Source organism: Octodon degus, unplaced genomic scaffold (genome assembly GCF_000260255.1).
Source record: "Octodon degus isolate 3935 unplaced genomic scaffold, OctDeg1.0 scaffold00107, whole genome shotgun sequence".
NCBI classification, from domain to species: Eukaryota; Metazoa; Chordata; class Mammalia; order Rodentia; family Octodontidae; genus Octodon; species Octodon degus.
This window is the reverse complement of record NW_004524683.1, coordinates 1,552,618-1,576,065: the sequence shown is the minus strand read 5'-3', so window position 1 is coordinate 1,576,065 and position 23,448 is coordinate 1,552,618. Positions and strand designations below refer to the sequence as shown.

Below are 23,448 nucleotides of genomic sequence, written 5' to 3'. Positions count from 1 at the left end.
GCGGCGGCGGCCGGGAAGGCGTCTGACGCACCGAGGGGTGGGCACCTGAGGGGTCCATGGAGCCGCTGCGGCCTGAGGACCGGGTCATGCGCGCGGCAGGGTCGTCCCGGCGCTTCATCGGTGATGATGGGCGAGCAAACAAGTGAGGAAGCCACACGGCAGCGGCAGAGGCCCTAGCGGCGGTTGGCGGGGGTGGGAGAGCAAGCGCGACAGCTACCAAAGCTGACCTGGGCGACCCAGCGAGCCCCTGAATTACTTTTAAAGCCACAATTCTAATACCACCCCTGCTGCTGCCTCCTGACTGGGCACAGAAGTTTCTCGGGGAATCCTCTGCTCCATCTTATACTGACTCAGAAGGCAACTTGCATTTTAAGTTTCCCAGAGGGCACACCTGCAATCTGTACAAGCCTACAGGGGTCTCTGTTTCTATTCCTCATGCTTGGCAGCAATCTTTGCAGTTTACCTGACCATTGTCACAAGCACCTGGTGTTGTCCGAAATGGCTACTTCTTCTAAAATTTGTGATGTATTAGCCAGGCGTAGTGGGACACCCCTGTAATCCCAGCACTTGGGAGGCTGAGGCAGGAGAGCTGCCGTAAGTTCAAGGCTAGTCTGGGCTACATAAGCAAGTTCAAGGCCAGCATGTAGTACATATTAGATATTGTCTCAAAACAACTAAAAAAAAACCAAAACACTTAAGTTTAAAAGCAAACTACACATATACGTACACAACACACTTACATATTAAAAATAGTCATGCCAGACATGGTGGTGCACGCCTATAATCTACCAGCTCAAGAGGCTGAGGCAGAAGGATCACAAGTTCGAGGCCAGCCTAGGCAACTTAAAAGAAGCAGTGTCAGAAAATAAGAACTCAAGTGGCCCTGGGATGGACCTCAGTGGCAGGATGCTCTGGATTCAATTCCTGTTAACACACACACACACACACACACACAGAAAATGTCATCTCTGGAAAGTAGAATTATATGCAAATTTAATGTTTTGTGTATGTTTGTTTTCAGAACTAAAATTTAACCTACTCAAAACAAAAATCACTTTTCTAGTAACCAAGACAGAAATAGGAATATCAATTTATATTCTTCTTTCCTCTAATCTTCCACATCCAGTTGGTCAAAGCACCAATAGTGCAGACTCCAAGAACAAATCTCAATTACACTGAAAACCTTCACAGTGTATAGGAGTTGGCGATAATGGAACTGGAGATTAACGAGGATGTTTGGCTAGAAGATAAAGACGACTGACTGAGGAAATTAGGAAAACTTTTTTTTTTTTTTGAGACAGGGTCTTGCTTGGCGGTTTGGACCGGTCCTGTGCTCACTTTTGTAGCCGCCCCCCATCCCCATCTCAAATTCATAGCGATCCTCCTGACTCAACGTCCTGAGTGCTGGGCTTACTGGTATGCACCACCATGCCCAGTTCTAGGTAAACTTTTAAGATGCTTTAGACCTGGAGTCAACACTACAACCACCTACACATTTGTGTAAATAAAATTTAATGAAACACAGGCTCATTCATTTATATGTTGTCTATATCTACTTTTGCCATGAAAGTGTGAAATAATTTCAACAGAAGCTCTTAGGGCCCTTTATCACAGTGAATGAGAACCATTCAAGAGCTCAAGAGGGCCTGGGATATAGCTCAGCAGCCTAAGTGCCTATCTGGTAAGCGCAAGATCTCAAGTTCGATGCCTGATACTGTAAAAAAAAAAAAAAAAAAGGAAAAAAGGGCTCAAGAGGTCACCAAGCAGTGCACGCACGCGCGCGCGCGCGCGCACACACACACACACACACACACACATTTTGAGACAAGGTCTCGCTAAGCAGTTCAGGCTGGCCTTGGGCTCACTTTGAAGCCCAGGCTGGTCTTCAACTCAATCCTCCTGCCTCAGCCTCTCGAGTGCTAGGATCACAGGTGTGTGAAACCACACCGGGCTACTTTACTTATAAGAGACAGTGTCACACTGTGTTGCTCAACCAGTCTTGAAGTTACGGGCTCAAATGATCCTCTTGCCTTTGCCTCCCTAGTCCTTGGGATTATAAGCAGCTGCCCAACACCAGCCAACTTTTTACCTCCACACTTATCCCTCAGTAGACTACCAAGATACCTGAGGAAAGTCTCCAACAAAGCCAGGCAGAGATCAATGCCAATAAGGTACAACTTAGAGGAAAAAGGAAGACAAGCTCAAAAAAATAGACTGTCATAAGAAAACCGCATTCAGAGGAAAAAAGTAGTCTTGGACTATCTGAGACAACAGAAATGAGAAACGCTAACCACAGAAGGGATAGAGGATAATTTTGAGGATTCCTTTCCTTAGAATCTGAAGCCTCAGGGCCAGCCACATAGTTCAGCAGATTAAAGGCCTGCAAGCAGGTGCAGGGGCCGGGAGTTCAATCCTCCAGTCCGCCGTGCCACCCCCACCCCAAGGCACACTGAGACTGGGTGTGGTAGCGTGCCTGTAATCCCAACTCTTGGGAGGCTGTAAACAGGTGAGTCACTACGAGTCCCATCTAGTACACCCTGTAGACCCTTCCCTAAAATACAAAAAAGAAAAAGAATCTGAAGTCTGGGGACAGGACCCAGTGGCTCACATCTGGGCCTAGTATATACCTTAGTACCCAATCCAAGCAAGAGACTGGCGTGTGCTGCAGCACTCAGTGCCCACCGCATTTCAGGCAACTACAACACATTTGGAATGCTTTTAAGTACTGAAATACTTGTTGGATGTATGGTTATTTTCTTTTAACTTTATTTCTTTTTCTTTCTTTTTTTTGTGGTACCAGGGACTGAACTCAGGACTTTGCACTTCCCAGGCAAGTGCTTATTCTATTGGGCTATCTCCCTGGCCTCTTTGAACTTTTAACCTACTTTGATCCTCCAGGTTTTCAATACCTCACACATACCCTGAAGTATGGATGACCCTTGGCAGACACCACAGCCATGACATAATTCTCACCAGAACCCACTTCAGGATCACTTCCATTTTTCATAAATGAAACTGAGGCTCAAATTAACTTTCCTATCACCTTTCACGTGCCCAGGAGTCCAGAATCCAAACCATAGTCCTCTCTATGCTACCCTTTCAATTACCCAAATCTGCTCACTCCCTGAATCCATTAATGTGACTCAGTATATGAGCTCACAATATCCATGGCCAGGGGCTGGGGAGATGGCTCAGTGGAATAAGTGCTTCCCTGGCAAGCGCAAGGGCCTGAGTTCAATCCCTGGTTCCACAAAAAAAAAAAAAAAAAAAAAAAAAAAAAAAAAAATCCATGGCCTTCTAAGAAATTTGATAATAAGGTTGTCAAGGTATCTTTCCAAGCTCTTTTTTGGTGCTTATTTTTATTTTATTTATTTATGCTTATTTTTAAAGGACTTCCTAAAACTCCCTTCATTCTCAGAGCCTGCAGTGTACAACCTCACAAACAACTGGTGCTCAGCAGAGACTTGCTGACCAGCAAGTGGGAGAGCGCTGACTTACCTTCCTGGCCACCAACTGGATGGCGTCATCCTCAAAGACCTTCAAATGCTTGAGCCGAGACACTAGAATCTGCTGCAGTTGGCTGTGAGTATAGGGCTGGAAGGACATCCTGGTAAGGCCCTAAGGGCCAGAAGACAGAGGAAAAGTTCATTAACTGATCACTGACTGCCCAGGTAGAAAACCATCTTCAGCCTCCTAAGCCGAATTCCCAAGTTCCACATTACATTTTTTTCATTTCTTCCCAGGACTACTCTGGCAGCCTACTACCGTCATTACTGAAAACGGCCGGGGGCATCCTACAGGTCACTAGTTCTCAAACTACTTTTTTGTTTTAAGAACCTTTTATTCTGCCAGAATCATTTGGCATTAGATGGAAGCAGAGTGGCTCTCACTAACCCAGGTATGAGGAGGTCAGGATTTACACTCTGATCACACAGCCTCTGGCTGGGAACATCAGGTCCATCATGATTGGACCTGCTGCTTCCTGCTCAACTGCTGGGCTGTGAGAACAGAGTCTGCCCCTGCCTGGCTCACTGCTTTACTCCACCTACCTTACAGGTAGCAAGTAGTAAGTGCTTCATAATTTTAAAGTAATCGGCCCACTGTGGTAGCACATGCCTGTTATCCCAGGGCAACATTAGGAGGCTGAGGCCAGAGGACTGCAAGTCCAAGCCCAGCCTGGGCAACTTAGTGAAATATAAAAACTAGAAAAGGACTGAGATATAGCTCAGTTTATAGGCCCTGAGTTTAACACCTGGTACATACACATATCCCAAAACAAAGTAAAAACAAATAGCTCTTCACAGTTTTGTACAATTTAAAAATGTAGAGGTAATACAGTGTCAAGACAGGATATGTGCACAAAATCATGCAGCGGCATTTCATCCAACGTAGAAATCACATGCACAGCAGAACCATATTTAATTTTCTGTTTCTATTTTTGCAGAACCCCTTCACCCAGCTTAGAGACCTGTGCCTGAGAACTGCATAGGACCTACCAATCGGCTTGACACCCGGTTCATCATGATCCTCTCAGGCAGATCCATGGTGTTGGCAATAGTCAGGACCACCAGGCAGGCCTCCTTGTGAGTGGGCCAGTCAAAGAGATTATACATGACATCTTGCTTGTGAGTCCACAGAAGGTCAAGCTGCCAGGTAAGGGGACAGACATGCTGGGCTGGTCAGGAAGACTGAGCCAGGGAGGGGTGGAAACCCGTTACACTGTCCTCGCTGCATGCCCCGCTCAGGTCACTCTACCCAAGCAGCAAGGAGTCCATGAACAGGCTCACGTGAATGCAGAAGGGAGCCACCACTTCCAGCCAACCCAGATTCACTCCTGGAATGTTATAGTCAAGTGCTGCCCACTTCTCTTTACCTCCCTGGGACCCCTTACCTCATCCACAAGCAGGACAGTGGTTTCCTGCGGGGACCCTCGGGTGCAGAATCGCTTTGCCAGCAGTGCTGCTGCATGGTTAGCTGTTGCCTTCTGGCCCGTCAGCTTCTGCATGGGGAAAAAAACAGCTGTGGTGAACAGGTTTAAGGTGAGATCTATTAGAAGAAGAAACCTAGACTGGGGATTTCAGTGTCCTGTTTTCTGTACCCCCATTCTATCCTTATCCTTAACCTGGAAGGACAGGAGAAGCACCAGAGAAGATAAAAATCTTGTGTTTAAAATGGAAATGGGTCTACGGCCATACCACCCTGAACGCACCCGATCTCGTCTGAAATGGAAAGGCTGGCCCCAGAAGTCCTGCTAAAGTCACCACTGCACCATTGTGTAACTGAATATGACCCATACTGAGGGAAGAGCTAGTGAACCAAAAGAAAAAGAAAGGGAAACCTAAACCCTGGCCTGCCTCTCAGCTCTGTTCCATAGCTGCCACCTTGTCGCATGTCGGCTAATGGTTGTCACCAAGTTGCCAAGGCCCGGCTTGCATTCACTCACTGAGCAGCTCCTAGACATAAGAGTCCTTGAGAGCAAGAATTCTGTCTCCCTCACCCTTGCTACTATGCAAAAGACAATGCCTGGTAGACCCGAAACCTGTGAAATACACAGAAGAAAGTAGCCATTGCAGCTCTGCTCACCTGCAAGATCTGCACGTAGACTTGGTGGGGCTCTGTCAACTTCATGCCATTAACCTCAATGTATTGGAAGGGAGGAACGTCATTAGCTTGGGCTGCCTGCTGCAGACAGCGTATCACCTCATGCACAGTGGCAGTCTTTCCTGTCCCAGGAACCCCAGAGATGTACATGCACCTAGGGTAAGATGGGGAGACCTGTAGGCAAGGTCTGTGCCAGGCACCAAAAGCCAAAAAGGACTGAGATACTTGAAATGTGCAGGTGGGGACAGTAAGGAGCATCACTGGAAGCTGGTCAGAGTAGGACTGGTTCAGACAGTCACTCACAAGCAAGCCTATACACGAAACTACCTAGTGATCGAAGGCCAGTGCCCCCACCATCCCCCTGTGTTCAGAGGTGGGGCTTTGGAAAGGAGATTGAGGCATTCTTCTCCTTAGTACATTCATCTAACAGTGGGGAAGGCTGCGCAGCGCTTGCTATGAGGTCAGGGGACCTAGGGAGCGCATCTCCCTCCTGACAGTGCCTTTCCTCCCTGCTTCCTGACCCATGGCAGGCCCATCCACATCACCTTTTCTGCGTGTGAGCCTGCCAACCATCGACCAAAAGCTTCATAGGTCTGAGCCAAAATAAACCTCTCCACCTTTAATTTGTGAACACTGGGTGTTTTGTCCTAGTGATGAGAAAGTAACTGAAGTGACTTAAGACAACCAGTTTTTTCTTTTCTTTTTTTTTTGGTGGTGCTAGGGATAGAACTCAGGAACTTGTGCTTGCTAGGCAAGCCCTTAGTCCACTGAGATATCTCCCCAGCCCCAAGTTTTTTATTTTCTGAAAGACAGAAGACTACTATAAAATTTGGCTACAGAAGCTTCTTCAGAAGCAGTCAGCTTCACCAATGATCTTATTAATCCTGGAGAGATTACCTACCTAGACTGGGGCTTCCTCCTTGGACCACCCCACCCCACCTCACGTCCCTCACCCTCCAGTTTGGTCAAGAAGTTTGCTTTCCACAAAGTTGTAGATGTCTTGGAATTCCTTCTCTCGACAAGGAAGAGACTCAGGCACAGCAGAAACATGCAGCCTACAGCGAGTGGTAATAAAAGAAAAGGAGGACTTTAGAAGCCTAAGGGTGGCAGACCTCAGAGGTACCAGTGAAGGGTCACCTCCCATCCCACAGAAGATGGCAGCAGTAGACGTGAAAGAGACTCCTTCCACCGAGTGCTGTTACCTCAGCCGCACTCTGCTTGAAAGGTTGCTCCTTCTAAACACTCATTTTACATTCTGCCCTTATTATAAACACTAATGCCTGCACTCGGCCCTAATCCCTCCCCGCCCACTTCTCGGGGCTCATGAGCAGCACTACCTCAGCCGGGCCTCCTCCAGCACGTTGGCCGGCTCCTGGGCGGCCAAGCTTCGGTTGCGAATCTTGGCGGTGGCACGATGTGGTGTTCTAGGCCTGAGCTGTATTCAAAAGAGAACAGGACTGAGATGGACAAACAAAACCAAATGCCATCCAGGATGCCTCACAATAATCTGATAAGAAGAAGCAGATAGTGAATTCTTCTTCCTGTTTCTGTTCTTCCCCTCCCACATCACATTCTTTCTCCATTGTCCAAATTCCACTCCAATTTACTTCTTTTTTCTTTCTTTTCTTTTGAACCAGAAATCAAACTCAGGATTTCTTGTGCTAGCCAGGCATGTGCTGTGCTGTGCGACTGAGCTATAGCCTTGGCCCCTACTTTAAATCTTGAAAGACAACAAGAAATTTTTAAGAAACCTAAAGTACTGTACACAAAGGTAGGGTAGAAGAGTAGTCAAAACTGGGTTTGAGTCCTAAGATATTTTGTTATGCTCAAAAATAAGGACTTCCACAATCCACGACACACGGCAAGTGCCACACATCCAGCCCCAGGCCAGTGCTGGGCTCACAGCCCATCCACCTGACTGGCTAGAGCAGGCCTGCTCCTCCCTCGCTGTGAGTAAGGGGCATCGTCCCACCTCCCCTTCAGGCAGAAAGCACTTCCACTCCGGCTGTTCGAAAAGCTTTTTATCTATTAACAGTGAGGAAAGCAGCAAAATAATAATAAAGCCTTACAGAGAAAGAATCCAGGACCCTGGGGGATGTCTGACCTTCCTTTTCACTAGGCCAGGATGTCACTCAGGTTACAATCTCTCCTGGGTGGGAGGCAGGTAATACAATCAAACCAGAGCGAGGGACCTTTGTACAGGAATTACAGGTAAAGACTCCCAGCCTCTGCTTCAGATAGGATCTACTGAATTCCCCTCTTCTGGATGTTTTTCTTTGCCTTCAATCTAAATTAATTAACTTTATTTATTTTTACAGTACCAGGGATTGAACTATTCAATCTAAATTATATATATATTATAGATATATATATATATCTTTTTGTGTGTGTAATTTAGTACAGGGTCTACAGGGTCTCCCTGTATAGATTGGACTCATAGAGATCCTCCTGTTTATAGCCTCCCAAATTCTGGGATTACAGGCACTTACCACTATGCCCAGTCTCAATTGCCATCTGCCATCTCAGTGTGCCCCAGGGGCAGGGCCAGCTCGGCAGGCCTGGGGTTCAAATTCCTGGCCCGTCTCTTCCTAAGCAGGCACTTTAATCCACTGAGCTATTTGGCCAGCCCTGTATTTTATTTATTTATGTATTTGGTACAAGGTCTTGCTACATAGCTTGGACTCACAGTGATCCTCCTGTCTCAGCCTCCCCAGCGCTGGGATGACAGGCATGCACCACCATGCCCATTTTTGGTGGCCAGCATGGCATACTATACCAGGGATTGAACTGGGGTCCTTGTGCTTGGCAGGCAGGCGCTTAGACCACGGGCCTATCTCCCCAGCCCTATATTCAATCGTGATCGGAAAATTCTAATTAAGCATTTCCCAACTGTGATCAGAAAAACAAGTTGCTCCATCAGTTTAACTTGTTTAATACCAATATTTCTCAAACACGTCTATTTTTCTTACTACTATTTAGTGTTTTACTTAAGTTCTACTCAGCAGAAAAGACACCTTTGCTTCCATCTCACTGTTAGCCAATTGCTCACCAAAACGTACGCTACACGCTGCACTCCCAGTTTCTCGGGTAAATCAGCCCGGCCCGGCCCGGCCCGGCCCAGCCCAGCCCAGCCCAGCCCAGCCCAGCCCAGCCCAGCCCACAGCTGGCTCAGTTCCCTCTAAGGCCTGGTGCACTTGCTGGGGAAAGGCAAAGGCAGGGAGGAAGCTCAGCTCTCAGGAATTTGATCTTAAAAGGAACTTGAACTTAAAAGTCAAGGGGAACTAGATTCATTTTTCAGTCCTCAGGTTCATTTAGGTATGCTTTCTCCTGAACAGTGCTCAGAACCCAGCTGTGACCAAGTGTCACTTCAACCTTGCCAACCTTTACACCAGAAGAGGCTGCTTCACTGGAAAGAAACGTGAGAGAATCTTACAGTCTTCTTTGGTGTCCTGGAGGGGGTCTGGACAGATGCCTCTGAGCAAGGCAATGGGTTCCTGGATGTGTGGTGGGATTTTCTTTTTGGAAGGGATGGAGCAGAAACCTCTCCATCCTCACTGCTGGATTCGGAATCCTCTGTTGCTGGCAGGAATTCTTTCTCTTCTTGGTCATTTGTATTGTTTTCTAGAAATCTGAACGATGGGGACATATTACTTTCTGTTAGTCAGGGTTCAAGCCTGCTAAGAATTCCAACAAGATGGACATGCATCACAGGCATTAGTTAGCCTCTTCTGCCACCCAGCAGTGTGGGCTTTGTTCTACTTCTGAGACATTCTGCCAACAGGGGGCTTTAATCTCATTAAACCCCTCCAACAATTTTGTGGCTTACTATCTTATACATGAGGAATCAAGGATTAAATGACCTTCCCAAACCTCACAGATTCAGAAGTCTAAATTCAAATTAAGGTTTATCAGAGTTAGAATTCACTGTCTTGCTGGGAATGACAGTCGTGGGGCTGGTCATGGGCACATGTAAACCCAGATCAAGCCAGGCATGGTGGTGCCTGCCTGTAATCCCAGCACTCAGGAGGCTGAGGCAGGAGGATCACTATGAGTGAACAAGGTCAGCCTGGGCTACAGCGAGAGTTCAAGGCCAGCCTGAACTGTAAAGGAGACCCTGTCTGAAAAAGATAACAACCAACAACAAAGCCCAGATCAGTACTTCTTGTCCCTCTGAAACTGTAATTTTTGTGTGAAACTTAATATAAATCCAAACAAGCTATCTAAAAACTGAATTGCAACACATGGGCGACTGTAATGGTCGATACATTGTGCCAACTAGAAAAGTTGAAGGAAGGAACTCACCTGCTGGCCAGGGTCCTCACGTTGTAAACATCCTAACCACACAGATGGTGTGAGAGCTACATACGCTCACCCTGGGGGTGGCGGGGGTGGTAGCTGCTTACAATACAAGGAAGAGGCCAGCTCTCTCTCTAGCCCCCCTTTTTGCTCTTGCTGCTTTTGCTGTCTTCTGCCACCATGAACTGCTGCACTCTGCCATGTGCCGATCTGCCTGAGACCCGGCTGATTATAGACTGAAGCCCCCACAAACTGTGAACTAAATAAACCTTTCCTTTTGGGGGGCATTGGGTATTTTTTTCTCAGCAATGAGAGACAAATAACCAGGACAGCAACTAAGAGAAGAAACCTAGATCCAACAGGTGACAGGGAGGTTCTGCCTGCCAAGGAGTGGCCCTACCGAAGCTGCTGCCTAATCCGATTCATCGTCAGGAGAGAACTTTTTCTGCGGGTGCGTTGGGAAGTAGCAGCAGCTTCATTCTGGCCATCTGGTTCTTTTGCTTCCCTGCAAGAGAATTGTAAACACATTACAGAAACCACTTTTGAGCACCTAGGCTCTACCCACAGGCATGAGAGGTTAAGTCAGGGGGTCTGATTGGCTCCTCTTCTTTGTATAGCTACTATGCAGAGCTAACCACACTTTGCTAAAAGGGCTATAAAAGCTCAGATTCAAGTTTGCTTAAATCTTACTGAAATCATTCATCTTCCCCAGCTGTAGACTGCAATATACTAATCCCAGGCAGTTTCCTGTCTTTTCACTTGTTCCTTTCTGGTATATCCATAAATCTGCTCCCAGGCAAGGTTAGCAGAAATGCTTAGTTCAATCAGTATAAAGTCTTTATTGAACAACCTATCAGGGACAGCTGTTGGGAGTTTCTATTTGTGATTTCTTGCTGGCCACATTTTCATTTGTACAGCTCATTATCTATAAATAGTATCTGGCATCAGATTGCAGAGTTTGTGCTGGATTTATTATCTGTCTTTACTATATTAGAGAATGGCTTCAAATTAAAAAAGAAAATTCTGGTTTTAGAAAAATGATTGTCAAAATGTGACAAGGAGCCATACCACCTAATGAAATCCAGAATTGTAGGTTTAGAAAATATTTTTCTTTTTATTTTTTCTTAATGTATTTGCTTGTTACAGGGTCTCACTACGGCAGCTCAGGCTCATAGTGATCCTTCTGTTTTCAGCCTCCCCAGTGCCGGGATTACAGGCCTACAGCACCACGCCCAGACTATGGCTCAGTCCTCCCCGGGGGAGGGGCTGGCAAGGCATGTGGTGCCAGGGATCGAACTGCGGTCTCTGCGCTTGCCGAAGCGTGCCTAAGCAGGTGCTTTAGTCCACTGAGCTATCTCACTGGACCTGGAAATTATTTTTCCACAGAACAATTCTCTAATGACAGCAGGGGACACAGAATCAGTGAAGGGCATTTCAAAATAGAAACACCATGACATAATGCTTGGCATCTGATTCACTAGGTACAGTCATAGGCTTAGCAATTCGTATTTTGCAAAAACAAAAACACAAAAAAGGAAATCTGTACTTTGGAAAGGTTCCCAGTGCTCCTATGATACTCTGCAACCCACTGCTCTTAAGGGTTTTGTGTAACTATAATCCATTTCACATCACAGGAATGACATCAGTCTGCTCCCTGCAACTCTCTAATATCCCTTGTTACCTCTTTTTGTTGTATTCTGGTGTCAGAGCCACCAAAGGCACCCCTGAGGATCTCTGGCCCCCCCTGACAGGGGTAAGGTTCCTCTCTTGACTAATCCCCATGGTTTTCACAGCTGATACTCGGGTTCTCAGGATCACGTGACATTCAGGTGCCTCTTTCTTGTCATCTGCACAATCAAGTCCAAGCACTCCAGTTTTCTTGGGCGCTTTCAGAGCTGGAGATGAGGTCTTGATTCCCTCTGGCTGGGATCGCTTCGAATGTGAGGGGGGCTCTGAGAAGGCTGCTTTTCGCTTAGTTTTTCTTGGCGTATCCACAGAAGCCCCGGAAGTGTGATGGGATGTCTCAGGGTCAGGCTTCCTAGGGGAACCTAAGCCCAAGAAACATTACAAAGAACAGGCAAATTTTACACCTAGCAATGTACACATGTCCAATCTAATTGTTGCTAAATAAAGTTATAAAAAGACATGAGTTATATACAAAGTTGAATTATCCTATCCTTAAAACTTCCATATACCTCTATTTTCATTTTCTCTCTCCTGAACTTGATGAGTAATCTCTCCTAGCACAGTTACTTTTATTTTTTAAATTTCTTCTGTACTTGATGCTGGGGACTGAACCCAATTCCTCACAATTTGAGGTAAGTGCACTCTCACAGAGGTACACTTCTAGGCCCTTCCTGTAAATCAACTTTTTCTTGAGACAAGGTCTAACAATGTTGCCCAGGCTGGCCCTGAACTTACAGTTGTCCTGCTTCAGCCTCTCAAGTAGCTGGAATGACAAGCATGTACCACTGTGCCTGACTTAGAAACCACCTTTTTTTTTTTTTTTTTTTTGAGAGAAGGTCTGCTATCTTATTCCTGGCTGGCCTTGGACTCCATATATAACCTAGGCTGGCCTCAGACTTGCAGCAATCCTCCTGCCACAGCCTCCAGAGTGCTGGGACCACAGGCGTGTACCACCATGCCCGGGCTAACCCAGCTTTTAAGTCAGTTTCTGGCCACAACCACACGTCTGTGCAGCAACCACATTTCCCTGAAATAATCTACCAGAGCAGTTCTCAGTGGGCTGCAACACTCCATCCTCCAATCCAACTCAAGAGGAAATCACTAGCGAGGCCTGAAGAACACAAGCCCCAGGCTCTCCTTAGCCCGCATTAGAAGACGGATTCCTGTGGACAGCCGTCTAGATCCCGTGACCTGTTCCATTTTTGCCAGTGCCAAGGGCTCTCAAGGACCTCCGTGCTCCATTCATAGGCACAACTGAGGCGCTGAAGAGGCAAGGTCTGTGCCAGATGCTAGGACAAAAGGCTAATGGGGCTCAGTCCTCATCCTCATCCACAAGACACTCGGGTCGAATTGGGACGATAATAGGCATAAGCATCTACAATATGAGTAAAATACATAGCTAGAGCACATGAGGGCTAAGGATGATAGCTTTAAAAAAAAAATGTTTAAATCACTTATTTACTTATGTATTTAGTACAGGGTCTTGCTACCCTGCTCAGACTCATACTGATCCTCCTGTTATCGGCCTCCCCAACGCTGGGAGATTACAAGTGTGCGCCACCATGTAGGGCTGGCGCAGCAAGCATCAAAGTGTTGTTTTGTGCCTATGTCCAAACAGCCATGGCGGCTTTATTCATAGTCAGCCCAAACTAGAAACAAACCAGATATTCTTACACGGCGAATGTATAAGCATTAGTAAACCCATTCAATGGAATAAAAAAGCACAAATTAGCAGTGCATGACACAATGGTTGACTATCAAGTGCATGATGTTAAGTGAAAGGGGGCAGAATCAGACTGATTTCAACATGTTTCAGGAAACAAACTTTAGAAACAGGCAGTAATTAGTGGGCACCAGGACTAAGAAGAATTTTTTTTTTTTTTAAAGTATTTGGTACAGGGTCTCACTACACAACTCGGACTCAGTGATCCTCTGGTTTTCAGCCTCCCCAGAACTGGGATTATAGGAGTGTGCTACCGCGCCCTCTCTGGGTGGCCAGCTTAGTGCATGGGGGGCGGGGGGGTAGCACGGCATGTGGTGTCAGGGATCAAACCCTGGCACCTTCACTTGCCTAAGCAGGTGCTTAGAACACTCAGTTACCTTGCTAGCCCTTAAGGTAGTGTTTCTACAAAGGGGCATAAATACATTTTGAGGTAAAACCAATTATAATGATGATTATAAAAATCTATATACTGGGGCCGGGGAGATGGCTCAGCAGAATAAGCGCTTGCCTGGCAAGCACAAGGGCCTGAGTTCAATCCCCGGTTCCGCCAAAAAAAAAAAAAATAAATAAAATAAAATAAAATAAAAAAATAAAAATCTATATACTTGTGAAGACTTTTAAGTCTGAAATCCAAAAAGCTACAAATTCTTTTTTTTTTTTAATGTATTTAGTTGTTACAGGGTCTCACTATGCAGCTTAGACTCATGATGATGCTCCTACTTTCAGCCTCCCCAACGCTGGGATTATTGGCATGCACCACCATAGCAGACTAGATGGCTCAGCCCGCACTGGGGAGGGGCTGGAGCAGCATATGGGGCTGGGGACCGAACCTCAGTCCCCGAGCTTGCCTAAGGAGGTGCTTTATTCCGCTTAGCTATCTCGCCAGCCCCGAAAAACCTACAAATTCTGAAACAGTGCAATGCCATAAAACCACAAGTGGAAGGTTCAAGTGGAAAATGTACGCATCCCACAAATACATATAACAAATATATAACCTTGGTTAGGTGGTACATGAGGGCGTATGAAACAAAGGAATTTCATGTTTAAATTTGGGTCTCAGGCCGGGGAGATGGCTCAGTGGCATAAGTGCTTCACTGGCAAGCATAAGGGCCTGAGTTCAATCCCTGGTTCCGCCAAATTAATTAATTAATTAATTAGGGTCTCATGCCCAGGATATCTCATTATGAATATTCAGGTACTCTATAAAAGGGAAATTCTACAGCAAATTATGCTTCAGTAAAACTGAACTAAAAATGTTATCTAGAGCTAGATCTTAAAAGTCTTTGAACATGCAGCTAAAATTACTCAGTTTTTTGGTAGATAATGAGATAACTCAGGTCTAGATTAACAAATACACCTCAACATCCTGGCGTCCCTCATATCTTAGTTCATTTCCCACCTTTCTGTCAAAATAACTGATCCGAATATTTTCACTAGATCCTCCGTCTTTTAGCTTTATAGTTGTATTGAATCAAAATTCTATTTGGTACAAGGTCTTGCTACACCAGCGACTGGCATGGCACACCTGGGGTTCCTGGGCAGGCACAGCATGTGGTACCAGGGATTGAACTGGGGTCCTTGCCCTTGCCAGGCAGGTGCTCAGACAGCCAAGCTATCTCCCTAGCCCTTGAATAGAAAAAATTTTTTCCTTTTTTTTTTTTTTTCGGAACCTGGGATTGAACTCAGGCCCTTGCACTTGCCAGGGAAGTGCTTATTCTACTGAGCTATCTCCTCAACCCCTAGAAATTCTTGATTTAAATTTCAAAATCATGCTAGTCCAACAAACAATTCTGCAATTATTTCTTTAATAACTTTTTCCCATTTTCCAAATGTTTTATACATTTGTATTCAGCTCTTATTTACACACTGTACAAAAGAGATACCACAAATACAAATAGCTTTCACAGAAAAGGAAAAATATGCAAAAGCTTAAAAATTAATTCCGATGTGGTAGTGCACACCTGTAATTCCTGAGCCCTGGAAAGCTGAGGCAGATGGACCACAGGTTCAAGCCCAGCCTGGGTGTCATGGTTTAAACCTGAAATATCCCTCATAGGTCTCACATGTTTATATGTGGGTCCTTCAGAAAGTGTCTGGGTCGTGGGGGCATAATCTAGAAGGCTATGTTCTTGCGGTGGGGTTATCCCTGCTCTCTGCTCTCTCTGCTTACTGGCTGCCATGGGGTGAGCAGCCTTCCTTTGCTCTGCCTTCCCACCATACTGTTTCTGACCTGGAGCCAACTGACCATGGACTAGACTCTGAATCCCTGAACCAAAATAAATCTCACCTGCTCTTAGTTTCAGTTGTTAAGGGTCCAGCAATAGAAAAGTAACTATTATAGTGGGCAGCAACTGGGTGAGACCCTGTCTCAAGATAAGAAATTTTAAAAAGGACTGGGGATGTAGTTCAGTTCAAAGGTTGAATCCCAAGTAATGGGATGGGAGGAATAAATAAAAATAAAATATTTAAACAACATATATTTGAAGAACTTCACATGTACACACACAGAAAAAAAAATGTCAAGAGGATCACTGACATAACAGGATGAGCTGAGCTCGCAGAGCAGCCATGGGCAAGAATAAAACATACACACACGTTCACTTCAGGATGTATCTGTGCGTATGCACCTGCTCATAAGTATGGTACGCTGAAAGTAGCCATGGAAAATGAGGTAATAAGTAGGGTGGGAGGGTAAGGAAAGGAGAAGGGCTTCTCTGAGAATACTTCTTTTAAACAGTTCTGAATCTGCATAATTGTTTCATATTTTTAAAAACCAAAATCAAAGATGAAGACCTAACATTAAATACAAGTAAAAGAACCAAACTGCATTATCACCAATAATAATTTTTTGTCAGGAAAAAGAAAATTAATCCAAGTCTCCTTCTTCACTCTGTAGAATATATCCTAGGAGCATAAAGAACCAGAACCAAGTTTAACCTTTACTTAGTGAGTGCACTGCTGGTAGAGGAACTAACACAGCAATTACAGAGCTATTTTATGGTGTATCAGAACTGTTCCTAAGAGCTGCAGTTTTTCCTGAAGACATATAATCATGAAATATGGGAAGGACCTTGTGGTCCAGATTTGAAGTTCAAGCATTTTCACTGCATGCAGGTCTTAGCTCTTCCAAGGAAGATGGAGGAGGAACGTCAGCGCTGCAGCAGGGCTCTTAAAGGAGCAGCTCATTCCAGGGGACTGCAGCACTAATCACGGGGGAGCGGCACATCAAAGGCACAAGCGACAACGAGGATGACGCGGGAAAGTCAAGCGAAGTGAAATAAGCCATGCACAGAAAGACAATTCCACACAATCTCACTTGTATGTGGAATCCTGCAAAGCTGAACTCAGAGGCAGTGAGCAGGACCAGGTCACCAAGGGCCGAAGAAGCACAGGGGAAGAGAACGGAGCTGCTGCTCAGTGGGTACAAAGTTTCAGTTTGACAGAGAAACAACTTGAGTTCTACTGCGTAACAGTAACTACAGTGAATGATAATCTAGTATATATTTCAAAATTACTAAACAGTCAATTTCAAACATATTACCATTGCTGGCTTTACATTTACACAATAGCCCAGGGTGTCATCAAACTCATGATCCTCCTGCCTCAGCCTCCTGAGTGCTGAGATTACAGGCAGATTCTCCATAAAGTGGAATATCATTCAGCCTTCAAAAGAAAATTCTGACACACGCTATAACATGGATACATCTTGAGAGAAAGAATTACAGTAAGTGAACCAGTCACAAACGGACAAATAGTACTCTATATAATTCCATTTACCTAGTTACTCAAATTCATGAAACTATGTCCCTAATGCTACTTAAAAATGACTGAAATGGCACAATTCACATTATCTATATTTTAATGTGTCCAATCAATACCTAGCCTACTGACGCACTAACTCAGCAATTCAAATCAATGAACATTTTATGGTGTTCCTTGAGCCCCCGTGTGCCCCACGGTGCCCCACTCCACACTTACCGACCAGCTCCAGCTTCTTCCTTGCGGTGGGGATTTGGCACGACCTGGAGGTAGAACATCCTGATTCTGTCTTTTTGACCGTATTTTCTGCTGTGTGCCAAGAACGGTTTTCTGCATTGCTAGTGCTGGGCCTCTGGCACTTGGGGCTGTCTTCTTGTAGTTTATCAAACTCTGTGAATAGTTCTGGGGACAGTGGTCTGAACTTCTTTTCATTCCAGGATAGTTTCACAAAGAATGTTTTCTCATTTTTCAGGTGCGTCGGGATCGGTTCATCAGATGCTAAAGCCACTACCTGCATTTAGGATGCACGGATAAATAGGAAAAGATGCAGCTAAATCAGCCATGGCAGAACCGACCAAAGCTATGATTAAAAACCACTTACTCCCACACCTGTATGTGGAACATTACCTTTTGTTATGGTTTATGTCTAGATGTCCCGCAAGCCTATGCAGCCCTAGGGATTTTTCAGAGGTGGCTGAATCTACAGTGTGCGGTGCTAGAGTATAGGGTGTGTGATTATTAAGTCAGTCCACTGGTTGGTTTGGCACCACCTTAATTCCAGCAGTACAGATAAAAGGGACACAGAGACACTGTTAAGGCCCTCTGCTGCTTTGGCCGTCTTCTACTGCCTTGAAACAATTGCCCCTCTGCCTTTTGCTATTCTGCCTTGTGCTATTCTGCCTTGGAGCCGGCTAACGATGGACTGAAACCTCTACAAACTCTCAGCTAAAAAAGTCTTTTCCCCTTTAACAACGAGGTGTTCTGTCCCAGCAATGAAGAGAAAAGTAACTAAGACATCTTTCTAAACTAAAGAGGCACAGATACAACATGGCTATGTATAGAAAAAGTAAGCATTTAATACTCAATTATAAGCAGTTTGAAATATGTCAGTAAATTACACACAGTAAATTATTCCCTTCACTTTACTTTTTTTAAAATTAAGTTTATTGGTACAATTTAGGTCCACACAGTGATCACACTCATTGTAGGGAATGTGTGCCTACACGTGACCTCTCGATCTGTCTTTGGCATACAGTCCTGCTCCCCGCCATCACCATGCTGCTGTCTGAGCACCCCCTTCCCTCAACGCTTCCAAGTCACTATACCCACCCTGCTACCTCAGCTGCTACCCCTGCGCTCCTTCATTTAACCCAGATACAGGTACCGTGGACAGTCATGCTAGACTCAAGTCTGCTCCACCACTAAGACAACCACTTATTCCCCGTAAGACCACACTTCAGTAGCACCACCTCATCCTACTTTGGGAACCCAAATCAGTGTCCCACTTCAGCCTATAAACCAGCAGCTCATTAGCTGATTTTTATAAAATCCCAGAGCACGAATTTGCCTTTAGCAACTGACACGCTTTGTGATTTGCTCAAGGTGAGGTCCTCCTTTAACAAAGCATATTCAGCCTCACGATGTTTTATGCCTGCCACAATCACAGCTAAATATAATTTCCCACAGAGACACATTAGCTAATTCCTGCTCATCCCTCAGGTCATAACCCAGATGTCACTTCCTCAAGGAGGCTCGCCTCAATGTGCTCTCAATCAGTATTTATTTGGATGAAGTAAACAGGAAGGCAGAGATAACATGAAAGAATTCCCCACGCGGCAAATTAGAGCCAGTAGAATTGCTGAGGTCATGCAGTATAGGGGGCTACAGAAGTCTGCACCAAGCTAGAACCCATGAGCAAGGCACCACCTACCTGAACGGGGCCAATGATGGTTTCAATACTAATGCTGTTGTCACAAGCAGGGTTGTCATACCAGAAAATCTCCTGTGGGTCAGGCTTCCGGCCCAAGAAATGCTGTTTACAGGGAGCCACTTCACAGAATCGGACAAACCACTGTACTCGTGCACGTTTCCTGGAACGGAGTTCAGAACCTACAAGGATTAGGTGGGAAGAAAAAAAATAAAGAAAATGTGAGAATCTTATTTAGCACTTCCTATGTGCCCAACTTTGCGCTAAGCCCTTAGCATGCATTATCACAACTACCATGCAAGCCAGTGTTACTGCTACCTCCAGGCAAAGAAATTAACTTTCAGGGACCTTGAGTGATTTGTCAAAGGTCATATGACCATCAAGCAGCTGTCCGATTCAATGCCATACCCACCTTCTTCTTGGTAACTGTGTCTTCAAAAGACACAGAAATTGAAACAGTATATGAGGGGGCCAGGGAGATGGCTCAGTAGAATAAGTGCTTGACTGGCAAATGCAAGGATCTGGATTGATTCCGCAAAAAAACCCAAAAAACAAAAAACAGTATTTGAAAGGAGCTATTCCAATCCAGGCTGAAAACAAATTGTAAATGATAAATTCTGCAAATTAATGAGTATAAAGAAGGGTCCAGCTGGGAGGGGTGGCACATGCCTGTCATCTCAGCACTTGGGAGGATGAGGCAGGAGGATTGCTGCAAGTTTGCAGCCAGTCTGGGCTACATAATGAGTTCAGAGCCAGCCTGAACTACATAGCGAGACCCTGTCTCAAAAAACTAAAGAAAAGAAATAAGAAGAAAAAGGAGGGCTGAAATCACAGGGGAAAAAATTTCAGCAGGAATTAGAGGAGCAACCAGAAATATCTTACAACCAGCAAGATGACTTATGGGCAAACGTGCTTACAATCATCAGCTGTATTATACAATTATGTCACTTTACACCAAGCGAATGTTCATACACTCAAGAATTCATCATCACCAAGGTCCCTTCTAAACTCCCCATAGAAAAGGAACCCATGCAAAGAAGCACCCACCCCACAAGACAAATCTGCACATACAAGCCCGCACTGCTGCTGACGCGCTCCCCCTAGTGGACACTAGTTTGATGCTATTTCTCTCCCTGTGGCCTACCCCTCCTCTCTTTGCAACACAACAAATCTTTCGTCTACTCAGTCTACTTAGTCTTTCTTTCACTTTTTATTTCATAATCCAGGGATCAAACCCAAGGCATTGCACAGGCGAGACAAGCGCTGTAAGGCTGAGCTACATTCCAGCCCTGTCTTTTTATCAAGACAGGGTCAGGCAAAGTTGCCTATTTTGGCTAGGAGCTTTCGATCCTCCTTCTCTTAGGCATACAAACTGCTACCCGCTCTCTCCCTCATGCCATTCCTCTCCCACATACCCAGGGAGAGGCAGTTCTGTGTAGTTTCAAATAGTGTCAAGGACAGCCTGAGATACATAGTGAGTACAAGGCCAGTCTGAACTAGCAGAGACCCTCTCAAAACCCACAATCACATTGGTTTCTTTCTTCTCAGTCCTCCCGCTGGAGCTCTGCCCTATTCCAGCTCCTGAGCACTGTGGACCATCTTCTGCAGAGGCTTGAAGCTCAGCACATCGCAGGAGGCTTGTGCTCCTCTTGCCTACACTCTCTGGGAGACTTCACCTTTTCGTCCATCATTTCCAACCCTGTACCTGAGTCCCACTCAATAAAACACCTAAAGAGCTTTGACTTTCCTGACTAAGCACCAACTGATACACCTTCGTAATCCAACTCACCTCCTCCCTGGTAAAGAAGTTGTACTTGCCAAATTTACTACTTCCATGGGCCAAAATTAAAGGCTAGATGTCTAGTACAGTACCAATCTCCTATTCATTTTCTTCTCCTTTCATCCCAAACTCTTTTCTCTGCATCCCCCAAATCCTGCTTTCATGGCCATTCTCATCCACTCCTTTTTAGTTTTTTTTTTTTTTTTTTTTTTTTGCAGTACTGGGGATCAAACTCAGGACCTTGCACTTGTCAGGCAGGCGCTTATGCTGCTGAGCTATATCCATGGCCCCTCCTCCACTCCTAAAAATAATGGAAAAGCAAAATTCCAAAGCCCTCCAGTTCCATTTTACCTAGCATCGCTCTGATGGCTGAAGGAAAAGGTAACAGCTGGTGTGCGTGTAATCCCACCTCACAGGCCCAGGTGCCTGTGTGCTGCTGGGACTGCAGCAGCAGGCAGCCTCCCTCTGCCTTACTTCCCGATTATCCATAACCAGGAATAGTTTTCACTCCAGCAGCAAACTCACCATCTTCAAACAATTCAATCAATTTGGCAACATAAGGATTTTCATCTTTCCCTTCAATCAACACGAACTGTCCAACTTGGATATGAGTCTGAGTTGAACAACCTTCTCTTTTCACAGATATTTCTCTAAGAAGGAACAGAGAAACTTGTTAGGAAATTCCTTTGCGTGAATATGCTCTTTAGGCCCTCTGGAACCAAAGAGCATTCCTTAACCAGATATTCCCTAAGTAGTTCCTCTATGCTGACTAACTCTCCTACTGGGATACCAGCTTACTAAGTTAAAAAAGTAAGTAAAATGAGTCAAATGAATTTTTTTTTTTTTTTTTTTTTTTGGAACAAATGATGAGGATCTAGAAGGCTTAATAAAAATTCTAATTTCTGTGTTTTGTTTTGTTTTGTTGTATTTTAAGGAAGGGCCTACAGGGTGTTTAGAGTCTCACTACGAGATCAGACTCATAGTGATCCACTTGTTTACAGCCTCCCAAGAGCTGGGATTACAGGTATGCACCACCATGCCCAGTCTCAATTGTTGTCTCAGCACACCCAGGGAGCAGGGCCAGCACAGCAGGCACGGGGTTCAAAATGTCTAGCCCCTGCACCTGCTTGCAGGCACTTTAATCCGCTGAGCTATCTGGTTTTTGTTTCTTGGTTTTTTTTTTGGTGGAACCAGGGATTGAACTCAGACCCTTGCACTTGTCAGGGAAGCACTTATTCCACTAAGCCATCTCCCTATCCCCTCCACTGAGCTATTTGGCCGGCCCTAATTTCTCTGTTGTTGAACAAAACCAAAAGCTTTTCTGAGGCTGGAAAGACGTCTGTCTGATGCTATTACCAAATTGGGCAGCTAGGAAAGACATCATAACAACATTCCTCATCTTACTAGCATCAGGAGTTACAAACAACTCAGTTTGAAGACCTATGACACTGTTGCACATACAAAAATATACCAACACATGTAACTGGTCCCTCATCACTATTTATACATAAGCATACATTAAATAAAATCCGTCCTTAGGGCCTGGGAGATAGCTCTGTAGTCTAAGTGTCTGCCTGGCAAGCACAAGAACCTGGGTTTAATCGCCCATACCGCATGTTGTGCAGGCCCTGGAACCCCAGGCGCTCCATGCTGGCTACTGAAACTGGGCATGGTGGCACATGCCTATAATCTTAGCGCTGGGGAGGCTGTGACAGGAGGATCACTAAGAGTCTGTGTAGGAGACCTTGTACCAAACAAATAAACAAATTTTAAAAATCCTTCCTTAAATTAATGCATTTATTTATTTATTTATTTATTTATTTTGGTGGAACCAGGGATTGAACTCAGGCCCTTGCGCCTGCCAGGGAAGTGCTTACTCCACTGAGCCATCTCCCCGGCCCCCAATGCATACATTTTAGAAGAGACTGGACACAAAGTTAGGAACAGTTTTGTTTGAGAAGCAATTCTGCTAGCCCAATTCTGAGAGCCCCATCACTCACTTGTAGGTTTGGTGGCCCAATTTTCGATCCAGCAATGCTCTGCCAACCCACGAATAGGTCAGCCTGGTCTTCCGCCTTGTGTTGTAGGACGCCATGGCTCCTGTGGAAAGGTCCTAACCCTGAGTGTTACAGCGACACTCATGGAGTCCCAGATACGCTCCTGCCTTCCATAAGTTCAGCCTGTTTTCTTTTTCTGCTGGCTGTGCCTTACACATTTTGGACTTCAATAATATTTCAAAGAGTCAGACTTGATGAAGATTAGACACAGGCAATCTAGTATCATCTACGTACATCTTACACTATTCCTTATTTTATCTTGCACACAGAAATAATACATGAGAAGATAAACTATACCTATTTGTAAGTTCTTAGTAGGAAAAAGTTACAATAGACACAGAACATCTAACAATGTGAAATGTTTCACATCAGTTATGTGATTTATCTTTTTTTTTTTTTTTTTGGCAGAACCAGGGATTGAACTCAGGCCCTTGCGCTTGCCAGGGAAGTGCTTATTCCACTGAGCCATCTCCCTGGCCCAGAAGTGTTTTTTTTTTTTTTTTTTTTTTTTTTTGCGCCGAATGCCTTCAAGGCATGACTGGCTGTCTTGTGTTGTGGGGATCGAACCACAGCAACCTGAGCCTGACTGCTTTGTTGAAGCAGCCACTTAAAGAACTGA

The 23,448-nt window shown here is 45.2% G+C and overlaps 2 protein-coding genes across 2 annotated transcripts in view; both read right to left on the bottom strand.

The window, feature by feature from the left end:
* Positions 1-118, bottom strand: part of LOC105743213 (KH domain-containing, RNA-binding, signal transduction-associated protein 1-like) — a 1,961-nt gene extending 1,843 nt beyond the window's left edge. The window contains 1 exon segment of the mRNA XM_023724183.1: positions 32-118. Coding sequence (XP_023579951.1) covers positions 32-118 — 87 coding nt within the window.
* The window catches only part of Orc1 (origin recognition complex subunit 1), a 30,578-nt gene extending 7,711 nt beyond the window's left edge, over positions 1-22,867 (bottom strand). The window contains exons 1-13 of the mRNA XM_023724213.1: positions 22,773-22,867; positions 21,298-21,422; positions 18,996-19,174; positions 17,285-17,576; positions 11,579-11,945; positions 10,298-10,402; positions 9,035-9,230; positions 6,939-7,036; positions 6,555-6,656; positions 5,584-5,755; positions 4,892-4,999; positions 4,497-4,646; positions 3,499-3,618 (exon numbers count right to left, since the gene is read on the bottom strand). Coding sequence (XP_023579981.1) covers positions 3,499-3,618; positions 4,497-4,646; positions 4,892-4,999; positions 5,584-5,755; positions 6,555-6,656; positions 6,939-7,036; positions 9,035-9,230; positions 10,298-10,402; positions 11,579-11,945; positions 17,285-17,576; positions 18,996-19,174; positions 21,298-21,422; positions 22,773-22,867 — 2,109 coding nt within the window. The remainder of the gene's footprint in view (positions 1-3,498; positions 3,619-4,496; positions 4,647-4,891; positions 5,000-5,583; positions 5,756-6,554; positions 6,657-6,938; positions 7,037-9,034; positions 9,231-10,297; positions 10,403-11,578; positions 11,946-17,284; positions 17,577-18,995; positions 19,175-21,297; positions 21,423-22,772) is intronic.
* Positions 22,868-23,448: the final 581 nt, after the last annotated feature.